This window comes from Arachis stenosperma, chromosome 9, assembly GCF_014773155.1.
Source record: "Arachis stenosperma cultivar V10309 chromosome 9, arast.V10309.gnm1.PFL2, whole genome shotgun sequence".
NCBI lineage: Eukaryota > Viridiplantae > Streptophyta > Magnoliopsida > Fabales > Fabaceae > Arachis > Arachis stenosperma.
This window is the reverse complement of record NC_080385.1, coordinates 161458296-161471549: the sequence shown is the minus strand read 5'-3', so window position 1 is coordinate 161471549 and position 13254 is coordinate 161458296. Positions and strand designations below refer to the sequence as shown.

General features: G+C 32.0%; 2 protein-coding genes across 4 annotated transcripts; one reads left to right on the top strand and one right to left on the bottom strand.

The window, feature by feature from the left end:
* Positions 1–1997: 1997 nt before the first annotated feature.
* LOC130950067 (S-adenosylmethionine carrier 1, chloroplastic/mitochondrial-like) lies at positions 1998–6043 on the top strand. Its single transcript, XM_057878628.1, has 12 exons — positions 1998–2194; positions 2589–2693; positions 2790–2872; positions 2970–3046; positions 3450–3540; positions 4040–4093; positions 4169–4264; positions 4401–4490; positions 4630–4681; positions 4947–5008; positions 5102–5182; positions 5358–6043. The coding sequence occupies exons 1-12, from the start codon at positions 2161–2163 to the stop codon at positions 5460–5462; spliced, it is 930 nt and encodes a 309-aa protein (XP_057734611.1). The 5' UTR covers positions 1998–2160; the 3' UTR covers positions 5463–6043.
* Positions 6044–6633: 590 nt separating this feature from the next.
* Positions 6634–12278, bottom strand: LOC130950066 (carboxypeptidase SOL1). Of its 3 annotated transcripts, none has more exons than XM_057878625.1 (15): positions 12112–12278; positions 11488–11560; positions 11273–11368; positions 11071–11101; positions 10918–10974; positions 10430–10525; positions 9787–9909; positions 9472–9576; positions 8902–8948; positions 8544–8669; positions 8343–8445; positions 8055–8117; positions 7646–7729; positions 7317–7380; positions 6634–7083 (listed from the first exon to the last, which is right to left on the bottom strand). In XM_057878625.1, exons 1-15 carry the CDS (start codon positions 12236–12238, stop codon positions 6770–6772), a joined length of 1509 nt encoding a protein of 502 aa, XP_057734608.1. In that variant the 5' UTR covers positions 12239–12278; the 3' UTR covers positions 6634–6769. The 3 variants fall into 3 exon arrangements, with proteins under 3 accessions (XP_057734608.1, XP_057734610.1, XP_057734609.1); XM_057878627.1 differs by lacking the exon at positions 12112–12278 and adding an exon at positions 11709–12092; XM_057878626.1 differs by lacking the exon at positions 12112–12278 and adding an exon at positions 11950–12078.
* Positions 12279–13254: the final 976 nt, after the last annotated feature.

Genomic DNA, 13254 nt, shown 5'->3' with positions numbered 1-13254 from the left:
GTCGTTTACCATATGTTAGAGTGTATTTGTAATTTCAAATTTTACAAGAGAGAGAGCTTCTCTATTATGAAAAGTGCTGGAATACACAAAATAAAGATAAATTATCTATGATAAAAAAAATATATATATATTGAAGAGCTTAAAAGATCAATTTAAAATATTCTATTTGTGTGGTTAATATTCATTTCTTATTCAACTATTATAATTTACTTTAATGTAATGGTTCATGAAAATGTCAAATTAAAAATGTACGCTAGTTCTAAATGCTACACTAATAATCCTTCCTTATGTTATGAACTTACTTTTTTTGTTCTCCATGGCCATTTCTCTCATATGCTACATCTATATATATGAATAACTGAAAATAATAAGACTGAATATAAATTATGAAAATATTAATAATTAAACTTTTATTTTTCAATTTAGATATACTTTTCCATCGTTAATTAGAGTCGGAGTGAGCAGAGTGGAAAAACGTGCATACACTAAGCGTTTGGTGGAGAGACAGATACTGAAAGACTGAGACTGAGAGACAGAGACTGAAATAAGTTTTAGTATTCTGTTTGGTACCAAGTGAGAGACAAAAATTGAAACAAGAATAAAATTCTAATTTAATTTGTACAAAGGATAAAATTGGAATTAATTAATTAAAATGAGAGTATTTTAGGTATAAAATATTATTAAAGTTTCAGTCTCTGTTTCTAAAAATATCAGTCCCCTGTGTCCCTATATTTTGGAGGCACTGAACTGAAATTTTGCAGACAGAAACAGAAATTTTAGTATCAATTTCTGAACCAACAAACATGATACTGTGTCTCAGTCTCTCAGTCTCTATCCCAATACTGCAAAACAAACGCTACCTAAAAACTCAAAAGATGAGAGAGAGAGCATTAAAACACCTGGCATCCCAAGTTCCCATAGTACTCATCTATAGCAGAAGCCCAAAAACTTAAAAAGGATTTGCCGATTTGGTATTGACACTTGTTAGGAAAATTATTTAACTATGAAGCGGACACTTTACTAAGTTGTCGTGTCTGCGTTTCGGATACATTTTGGATACGACACTCACCGATATTCGTCCGACACGCATGTCTGCTGTGTCCAAACCGTGTCTCAATAAAAAATAAAAAAAAAAATTTCGGACATATTTGAACACACCTAAATACCATCACATGTCAACGTGTTCGGTCTTATTCTTAAAATAAATTTAGATATAGTATATATTATTATTTATTAAAACAAAAAATATTTTAAATACTTAATATAATTAAAATAAGACATTAAAAATAATTTAAAAAATTAATTTATATTTTAATATTAATAAAATATTAAAATATCATTACGGTTTATCTAAAAAATACTTTATATTTTATATGTATGCGTGTCCCCGTATCATGTAAGATTTTAAAATTCGCGTATCAGCGTGTCTTGTGTCGTGTCCGTGTCAGTGTCCGTGCATCATAGTTATTTAATAACTTCCTATGATACACGGACACTGACACGATATGACATGGAATAAGATACAGAACACGCATATATATATATAATATAAAATATTTTTTAAATAAGTCATAATAATGTTTTGATATTAAAATATAAATTAATTTTTTAATTATTGTTAATGTTTTATTTTAATTATATAAAATATTTTTTGTTTTAATAAATAATAATATATACTATTTCTAAATTTATTTTAAAAATACATGTTAAGAATAAGATCGAACACCGGCAAGATTTGAACCCCCAACTCTAACATTTGCTTAAGTAAACAAGTGAGTTGATCACTCGGGCAACCCAAATTAATTTTTTTATTTTTTAAATTATTTGTCAATTGATGGACCCATATCCTATCTTGTTTGAAGCCCATTATTTAAAGCAGTCGGTTGTGGGCCTTGTACTCTGTTAGTGGTCATTTGGGCCCATTATCGATTTCAAACTGAAAGTTATTGTGATTTGTGAAACAGGAACACTTCCTTGATGACTACTAATTAATTAATTAATTTTATGAGTTAAGTGATAATCTCCGAGAAACCCACCAAAAACCCTTTTGCATGAGCTTCAGCTTCACCATTCGCACCTCTCAAATTTTCTTACACCAACAATTGTTGTCGGAGAAATTTGGTTTCTCTCATAAAAGATTTGATCTTTTGCACATTTACAATGAGCTCCAAAGATCCCCACACTGATTCACTTGGTATACTCTCTATTCTCTTCCTCATTCACACCTCAACTTTTCATTTTCAATTTTTTTTTTGTTCTTCAAAATTTCAAGTTTTGTCCTTTTTGTTTTAAAAAAATAGTTTGCTCGAGTTATGTATCGTTCTAGCCACTACTGGATCAGGATTGACATGGGTTGTCCTCAAAATTCAATTTTTGTTTGTGGTTTTTGATGTTAGATTGCTAACCAGAGAATGCTCCATAGTGGTTTTTCGTTATTCATTTCCCTTTCTTCTCAGGCCCCTGAATGAGTAGCTTATCTATTGCGTTTAAAATCAATGCTTTTGAAAATTGAAGTGTCAATTTATGGGCAGAAGTTTTTACTCGGGGCTTGCCTTTGTGGTGTTTGATAAAATGCATTGTCTATACAGATGCATTGAAGTTTAAAATGTCTGCTCGAAAGGATTCAGATAAGTTCTTCATGTCCATCAGCGAAAGAGAAAAAAAGCCATTTGATGTTTTACGTGCTATGTACGGTAAGAATTGCTATTTCTGTTGAAGATTTAGTAGAGGCATTGATTATAGTACTATTAGTGTTGTGTTTGTTCAATGACATATGTATGATATGGCAGATGGTTGCATTGCTGGAGGTGTTGCCGGAGTCGTTGTAGAAACAGCTTTGTACCCCATTGATACCATCAAAACTCGATTACAGGTGAATTTAATATATGAGTAAGCTTATAAGGCTACTTCATCTGTGTTTACATCTACATTGTACCTAAGAGTTTACATCTCATTCCTTCCTATATTAGGTTGCTCGTGGTGGAGGGCAAATTATCTTGAAAGGTCTATATTCAGGGTTGGCTGGAAATCTTGCTGGTGTCTTACCGTGAGTGAACTCTCTTGTACACCTTACCCTTTGCCATTGATAAAGCATTCATATTTGAGCTAATATTTTTCAGTTTATAATCAATCATTCAATTTAATAAAATGAGAACTTGTCCCATGAATACATAGTTTATGAGATGCATTCTACCTTGTAGTAGCTTAATATTTCATTTAAATGATTTGGACTTATATCTCATTAGTGTTTTAACTTATTCAATCTTATGCTAACTTTCTTCCCTGACTGAAAATATGGGAACTTAAGTCTATAGATGCTGTTTCCTTTGTGGCAATACTTTCTCCTTTTCTTTTACCATGTCAATCCTTAGCTATAGTTTCTCAGGCTTGTGTTTACTAGGTTAATCCTTGTATGGATAAATAACTTATTATCCATCCACTCTTGACAGAGCATCTGCGATTTTTGTTGGTGTGTATGAACCCACAAAGCAAAAATTACTACGGTCCTTTCCTGAGAATCTCAGTGCCATAGCTCATTTTGTAAGTTAGCTTTCTTTATTATTAAAAATGCATTCATATTATCTTTACGGTGACACCTGACACACAACTTTTACCTTTTAAATTCGTTTCATTTTTCAATTTTATTTTTGTTATACTGATACATAGATGTTTCTGAGCATTACATAGTTGGGATAAACCATAGGGTATAAGAAACAAGAGTGGCAGCAAGATTAGTAGATCACCAAAAGCACAAGCATAAATCTGTAATACTAATATTGAAGGGTAAAGGCACTTCCAAACCATCTACCTAAACATATTTATACGATGGAGAATTTTTAATAGTTGGAGGTGTAACTTTACAAATTTGTGGTATATAAGTTACATATTTTTGTTTGCTCTAAATATGTATAATCAATTTTTATTATGTCTTTAGGATAAATTGTCCTACTTATAGTGCCATAAAAACTAAGATATATTAGAGGACGTGTAAATGATTAGTTAAACATTTTTGCTATTTGATATTATAAGCTGAGTACAGGCTGCAGGTGCTATTGCAGGAGCTGCATCTTCTCTTGTTCGTGTTCCAACTGAGGTAACTAGCTTTGCTCCTTGGATTGAGTATTTTCCCCTTCTTCCTTGATCTTGAAGTCCGTTCCTTTTATTATAGGTTATTAAGCAAAGGATGCAAATGGGTCAATTTAAATCAGCACCAGCTGCTGTGCGTCTTATCGTTGCCAATGAGGGTTTTAAAGGTCTTTATGCGGTATGACTTAATTGCATTTTTTTGGAATGGACATTTAAATACTGGTTCAGTTTTTGTTCATGAATGTCGAGTATATCCTAGTTTTGGTTTTTGTTTTGCCTGCCTTGATCTGTATTTTGATTTTTTGAGATTGAAGGGATATGGGTCTTTCTTATTGCGAGATCTACCATTCGATGCCATACAATTCTGTATCTATGAGCAGCTCCGGATTGGTTATAAGCTAGCAGTAAGCCTACTATTTATTGTATTTCTTATTATTGTTTCTCTCACATAAACACACACACACGCAAATGAAACATTTTCCTTTTTCTATTCACATAAGAATCTTGTAAAAAATGATTTGGGGGTGTTTCTGTTCTTGGCAGGCGAAAAGAGACCTAAACGATCCAGAAAATGCTATGCTCGGGGCGTTTGCTGGTACTTTCATATCCCTTAGAAGCTTGCTTTGCAGTATTCAAGGACTCATATATTTGTGCTTCCATTTAAACCGAATCTACATTCATGAATCACTGAAAAAAGAATGTTTTCTTCTTTAATTTTGTGGTATATATTGTTTGTTTGTTTGCTACTCTCTCTGTTCCATAATGATGGTGGTTTTGATTTCTTTGTTACATTCATATACCAATGTACCTAGATTCAAATCAATATATGAACTGAGGATGGGAATTTCGATACCTGATAGGTGCCATAACTGGAGCAGTAACAACACCTCTTGATGTAGTAAAAACAAGACTAATGGTTCAGGTGCCTAAGAGTTATATTTGTTTATTCCCTTAAATTAAGGTATGGGATTGATTTGAAATATGGTAATGTTTGGCTCTCTCTCATTAACATCAGGGATCACAAAACCATTACAAAGGCATTTATGATTGTGTCAACACAATAGTTAAAGAAGAAGGAACTCATGCTCTTTTTAAGGTAGTGTAACATTGTAATCATTCATTGTAATTCTGAGGGCGTTTTTTGGTTTGCATTTCATTTTATGTTTTTATTATAAAACTTCTTTTTTGGGTATTGAAATGGGGCCGGAGCCCAAAATCATTATTATATAATTCTAACTCTAAATCAATCTTACATGTCTATTTTTCTGCAGGGTATGGGGCCAAGAGTGTTGTGGATAGGAATTGGTGGTTCAATATTTTTTGGTGTTCTTGAGAAGACAAAGCAAATTCTTGCTCAGAGGCATCCAAAAGCTTAGGCTCACAATTGATTTCTATTTTTTTTATTGATCAAATTGGATTGATTTAATTTTAATTTCATGTTTTCCGTTGATCATTGAATTGCGCAATATTTCCCTAAAGGGCTTAGCCCAAAAGATCGATAGTAAAAAAGAAAGGGATTTGACCAACTTAGGTTGGTCTAGTAGTTAGTTCACTAGCCCACTTAAGTAAGGTGTCTTCAATCCTGCCTTAAATATGCAGTAATTTGGCAGCAAATTCTTAAATAGAGCTTAGGTCTACAACATATTAATCATTTGCCTATTGGGTTGGGAATATCGCAAAAAATAAAAACAAAAGAACTTTGGTGATGTTTGAGATTTGGGCCTAATTATGAGTCCCAAAAAATACATGGGCCAAACAGTCTCTAGATCTCTCTCTGAGAACTAGTGGCATCAGGCACATATACACATGAAATAATTCGATGTTGTTTGTGTAGTGACCTTAATTCCAAAAACATCTTCCAAGTTTTGACTCCTAACTCCTAAGAGAGAGTGTATGTAATGTGTGAAAAATAGGGAGTGTATATGTTCTATTGGCAAAAAAAAAAAAGTTTCTCTACAAAATAATTTAGCTCCTCAATATTGCATGGTTGAAGTGCGAGGAAAAAATTGCTATGAAATATTGAAATCAGCTCACATCAATTTTTACGAGATTATTTGCTTTCATATAAGATTTGAGGTAGTATTTATTTTGTTCTTGAAATTCGTTTGATGAGTCAATTTAGTATTATATATATATATAAATGACAAACTAAATCTTACACTTTCAAAAACATGATTCTTTTAGTCGGGGAGTCTCATCATTTTTAGTGTAGTGAGACTTCAACATGTAATAGTTAATTGCACACGAACATTCTTTAATTGTTGTTAATTAAGTTTCATAAACTACTTTTGAAAATAAAATTAATCACAATTCAAAGTTATCATCATAAAGTAACCATTGCAATACCAAGGTGGCATTTACTTGTCCATATTAGCATTACACTAACATATGTGACAACAAAAGTTTAGCCAAGAGACTAATAAGAATCATATTTTTTAAAGGAACTTACTTGATCATTTTAAAAAGTTAAAGACTAAATTGACTCATCAAACCAATTTCAAAGATCAAAATGAGTATTACATAAATTATAAATATAGACATAACTAATTTTATGTAATATTTGAACTTACATTAACCATATGAAAAATATTTTTACATTACATGGGAAAAAGGTCTTTCCTTCTTCACCCACCCTAATATACAACAAAATTTAATAATACAAACAACAAATCTATCAATTGCCTCAAACCACAGCAGTTCTCTTTGCCACTGGTGACAATCTCTGTGTGGAAAATTTTAGTTTTCCTCTCCTCAGAAGTAATAAGCATAAGAACCCTAAAGTAGCAATGAAAATCAAGTACAACTCCAAATGGAACCCCCCAAGAAAATGAACAAATTCTAGTGTTCTTTTATTGTTACAATTGCAATCATAGTCATTTTGTAGTACACTGCCTTTGACAGTGAATTCAGGATCAAGAACAAAATCCAGTGACACAGCTCCTTCATCCAACCATATAGTTGTGTTCTTCGATTTGTAGCCGGGCATTGTTGCCACCACTGCAATTTAGATTAAGAAATTGATTATAAACTCTACAAAAATTATAGAACTTAAGGATAATATATATTATATTCAAGAAGATAATATATATCTAAGTTTTGCATGATAATATTCAATTTGAGATAATTTTCAATTTTTCTTTTTCGTTCAACAATAATTTTATTTTTGCCCAATGTATTCTTCAATCATGATACATTATTATAACAATATAATCCAAAATATATCATTTTACCTTCATATTTATCTTTTGGGGCAAGTAAGCGATGATAATCAGCAAAGGTTTTTCCAGCTCTAACCTGTTGGTTAGTACATCATAAAAATGAAGCTCAAAGTCAAACACTCATTCACTTATGTCAGAATTTAATGGTGGAAGGATCAGCTATAGGATATGAAAAACATTGAAAGGTCTAAGAAATTAGGATGAACATAGTTCACATTGTGGAATCCGAAACATATTTGCGATAAGATATAAAAATGTAGCATTTTCAATAACTCGCATCAAACTAAGATGTCATGTTCTAATTGAATAAAAATAGAAACAGATACGATATCCAAACATACCGTGTAATTTATTCCTGTGATGGAAATAATGCCTGGTAAAGGCCTTCCATCATGCGAAGAATATATTCTTCCATGCAATCCGGTCTACAGAGAAGATAACAAATAGTTAAGCAATCCAATAAAAAACAATCGGAAGAAGTGAAGACACCTAAGAATCTTACAACAGATCTCTATGTTAGTTTGAAATTGAAATGATCACCTTCTCAATGTTCAAACTAACTATAACAGAATGAACACAAGGTATTGGTGACTTATGTACACTCAATGGAATTCTCTCTTACATCCTCTCTCTAGTGGCTTAAGGAACCGACCAAGGGTTTTTGGATGTTTCGAGTAAAAGAAGAGGATAGAGATTTGAGATTTTACGTCTTTTCTTTAGGCGTAAAGTATATAAACAGAAATAGTATACCTTTACAAGGCTTGCAACAAGATTAAGCAGGCTCATCTTGTTGTATCTCCAAATGATAGGAAGCTGCATATTAACATACAGTACACAGGAGTCAAGAACTAAGAAAAGATATTGCAATTTAAACAGGAAACAAAAATGAAAAAGAAAAAGACAAGATCATAAAAAATGGATAATATTTTTTTATCTGATGGAGCAGACAGTGTCTGGTAAAAGTTGTAGAAGTGAATGGAATGTAGTACTCTAAAGTTTGGCTTTTATCAACGCTCAGATATGGAAGAAAGAACCAACCTCGGCAGCATTAGGCCATTTATTGTCGCTGACTTCCAAAGTCAATTCGAAACATCCGGCATGTATATAGTTCCAGTCTTGCATTCCTCCATATATTGGGTACCTGCAGTGAGTATCTTCTGAAATAATTTATGAACATATTGAGAAGAGTACATAAACTTCAGCAATTAATTTCAAGTTATTGCTTTCGGATAACCATACCAAGATGCTCCATTTGTAATCCCCCCAGGAAATTCCTTGCTTGTAGACATGTTGTAGTGAGAGTGACTATATATACTTGCCATGAACTGAAATGTCTCATCATCGGGACATCCAAAATAGCTCGTACTGTAATCCATTCATATCAAAAGACAATATCATGTCATAAAGAACTCAAGATGGTTTGAAAGCAATTAGAGACAAATCTAACATAGTATAAGTGATCTTCAAGAAATAAAGCTAGATAACCATATTCCATCTAACAAGTGGTAATATTAAAACATGTGAAAGCTTGATTGCCACATTTCAACTAAGAAGTTGTAAATTAAGACATGTGAAGAAAGGAAAAATAATTCACCACCTTCTATCTTTAGTTCCATCCCAAGGATAATTTGCCACAAGTGCTCCCTGAGGTAAAGAAAGAACAATCCATGAGTAAATTTCACAACTAGAATCTAGATATAATAGTTTATGAAAACAAAATCTGCAGCTAGTTTATAGTTGTAATCAATTCTACAAGATCAAGTATACAAGATTGAATCACATAGGTTGGTCTTTCAACTACAGAATGAAAAACAAATGAACATAAGTTGTGTTTACATGGGAAAAAGATATTCAGTTTAATTCCTAACAGAGATTTTGATTTAAAGAACAAAGTTGCAAACGAAAAACTACCTGGAAAAAAGAAAGAATGATCTTAGAATTATAGAAAGCAGGAAGCATGCACTGGAAACTGGCTACCTTTTTATCTAGATTTTGAAAAGAAAAAAGTTTTCAATAACTTTTACCAACAATACTTATATCCATTAACCAAACCACTCTAACTTAATCTACAGCAGGATCCACATAAGTGGAATAAAATCAGAAAATAAACATCTCGGCCCAGAGTAGACATCACAAAAATATGACATGAATCCCAAAGAAGTAATACCCCATGCAAAGTGGCAGATGCTGTGAATCGAATATCCTTCGCCCAATTTATTATGGCTCTTGTCTCAGGTTGCCGAGAATCCTCATTATAATTCAGGGGAAAGAACTGTAATTTCATTTGAGATAGACACGTGAGGTTAATGCCAACATGATCTCTAGAAATATATACATTATAACACACAAATATTTCAATACATCATTATCCAGAAAGAAAAAGCACATGGTCCTACTACTAAAAACATCGATAAAAGGCAACATTAAGTTTAGATTAAGATTCTCATTATAGTATAGATTAGTTTGCTATGAAAAGATATACCTGGTCAGGAAAATCCCGGTTCAAATCAACTTCATTTGCATTACCACGTTTTCTTAAACTATACCCATCAGGGTTCATTGATGGAAGTATATGAAGGTGAACATTCTCCACGATCAATGTTGCCTGAAACATTTCATAGAAGGTTGACATTTTAAGCACAAAGATCAAATTAGAGAATAACTAGAGTTATACTGAAAAATGCAGGATTTGAATACTGAGAATGATAAATGATTCCAGCATACTGTAGATTTTGTAGCTTATATCCATGTATTAAATGAACATATAAAATAAGTACATGGCATTTGCTCATCTAAAATTTGAAACTGAATGATGGTGTTTTTTCCCTCTCCGTTTTCTCAAGAAATCATATAAGTTGATATATACCTAGTACTATTTCTTTTCTATTATTTACTAAATAAAATAAGTTTCAATGCAAAAAATTGGAAACAAGAAGGATGTAGGATAATTCAAATTTTACCAATAACTATAATTTGTGTTTTCAATATTATTGCAACAGCTTAAAAACTTTCAATAATTTGTTAGCAATACCAGAAAAACAATAGGGAAAATTGGATTTGGCATGCCACATCGAAGGGGCAAGAGATCAGCATATATTTATGTGCAGAAAGTGGAAGCAAAATACCAGAGGATCTGTCAAATAGTTGTCACATAACCAATTAGCCAGATATATAAGAAGCTCACGGCCCACAGGTTCATCTCCATGTACATTTCCAATATACTGCATCAGCATGATGTTGGTCATAGAATTTCAGAATACAGAATTTCAATATATACTATTGAATTAATTTAACAAGCCAAAAATAGAAATATGGTGTGGAGCATAAAGACATAGAAAAAGCCTACTAATCCATATGAGTATAGAAAGTCCATCCATTAGGTTATGTATATCAAAATCCTAAGAAAACAAAGAAGAAAAGGAGAACTGGAGAAGAATGCATTCTCCATTAAGTTAAAAACCCAAATAAGATGTAAGTAGTAAAGTTTCACATCTCTTTGTTTAATATTTTTACATCTTTTAAGTCTAGTATGTCAAAAGCCTAAAAAATTGAAAAAAAAAAAAAAAGAACCATAGGCATCTTGCTTAACTGGCATTGAGTACAAAACACTCACCTTAAATGCAGGTTCAGTCTCTTCTTCTCCTGGCTTGTCAGAAATCTCTATCACCCACTACACGTCGGAAAAAAAAGGGATGCAACACTCACTTTTAAAATTGAAACAAATATTTCCAATAATACGCATGTTACAAAAAGGAAAAGAAATTACCAGTGGAAATCCATGCACACTCTTCCCAATACTAGTAGCCAAATCCAAGAATCCCTCACAGAGAGAAACAAATTTCAAGTCAGTATGTTCATTCACGAAAGCCATTAGTAAATAATATATTTCGATCTCTAATGTCGTTTGTAGATACATAATTTTGATATATGCAATCAAGAAAGAAAAGAAGCACAGATATGAGAATCACCTGTATATCCTAGAAATGTTGCTGCATCTTTGTCCGAATTGCTTGATGGCCTTTTCAAGGTCAGCATTTGTCATGTATCCTTTGGCCAAATCAACACTGCCAAACAACATTTCAAATACTATAGAACATGAAATCTTATTGCAAGTTAAATGCTACAACAGATGATAGAAATGACTAGACCATAGTTATACAGGGAAATCATGGATTAAGATTACCTTGTCTGAGTCCTTATTACATCGTCCTCGAGCAAATGCCTCGCATGACTTGTATTAATACACTTATCAAAATCTTCAAGTACCAACAACAAAGTAGCAGTTAGAAGAACTTGCAATTTTAGAAAGTCCAGAGTTAAACAACAAGAACTAGCTGAATAAAGCAAATAATCAAATCCATGTCAACTCTAACCCCCCCCCCCCCCTCCCGGTAAAGTTCTGACCTTTCACTTCAAACTTCAAAATCAATCACTTCAAAAACTCTGAAAAACTATTCAATTACAAAATCACATGCAGGGAAGAAAGGGTATAGAAATTTCTCATATATATAAATATATTTTCTCACATCTAATTCAGAACATTAAGAAGTTGCAACTCGAATCTATCAACAAAGAATACAAATAACAACTCCGAAATCCTAAATAAATTGAGTTCCAGATTTGGATTTAACCAAAAGAACCCCACCATTTTCACCACCAAAGACTTTTAAAAAGCTCGAATTTACAATGACCCATTTCTTCCCTTCCCGTAAATAGATTAAAGAGCACAATAGGAACATGCACACAAAGCAAGTGATGCAAACTTAGATTCAAGATTCAAACAAACGAAAATAAATAAATAAAGAACCTGAAGAAGAAGAAGAAGAAGAAGCGAAGTTGAATAAGGCACCCTTAGCAAGAGAAAGGGGAAGAAGAAAAGAAGAAACTGTGAAAGCAAAGAGAAGAATTGAGGACAACAGCTTCTTCATCTTCATTCATGGGACGACGACGTTGGTGTCGGATTCAGCCTTTCGCTGTAACGTTGTTTGTTCTTCTAGATTATCGTTGATCATCACGTGTCTCTCACGTGATGTGACATCTTCAACTTCTAAGCAAACTTGGCCACCTTTTTTTTCCTTACAAAAATTGTGTCAGATCCAACTCTCTGCTATATTTGGGCTTCGTTAACTTATTTTATTGCTCCTCGTTTTCTTCGACCAAAATAAAATTTTTAACATTTTAAGAAATATGAGATTCTGAACAAAAAAAAAAAAAACAAAACAAAAAAATGTTAGGGATAATATATATAATACGTTCCATCTCCGACATAACCATCAATAACCAAACAAATCAACACATCATTCCCTGTAACTCAAAAACGACATGTTTATAATTTCATTAACACATATCTCTGAATTCTGGAAAATTCTACTATTCCGTTCCAACTAAATGTTTCAAATAAACGCAAAGAAATCTATCAGCCACTTCTTATGCTCCGAGTTACAACCAGTTACTCCAATCCAACTCTCAAATAGTCCTTTGACAGTCTCCAGAATAGCTCAAAACCTATCAGCACACGTCAACCAAACACACTACATCTACCGCGTAAACTCACAGCCAAAAAATAATCTTTGTTTGTTTCTTTATTTCAAAGGATAATGATTTTACTCATAAAGAACAATCAGGTAAAATTAGACAAATTAAATTATCACATTCATTTGTAATAGAAAGAAGCTCAAAATTAGCCGAATTTATTATGTTTGATTAACATTTTTAGTCATTAGTTTAATTCTTTTAGTTTAACAATCTAACAATATATTTTTATTCTATATTTTTAAATATTATTAACTAATTACTTACTGAAAATAATAAATTTTATTAGTTATCTAGTATTCTTCTTTGTGACATTATTTTTCATAATTTTTGAAAAAAAATTTATTACAATCATGTTAGATATTAATATAAAATATATATTAAAAATAAATTAAATTTTATATATTTATAAAAAAAT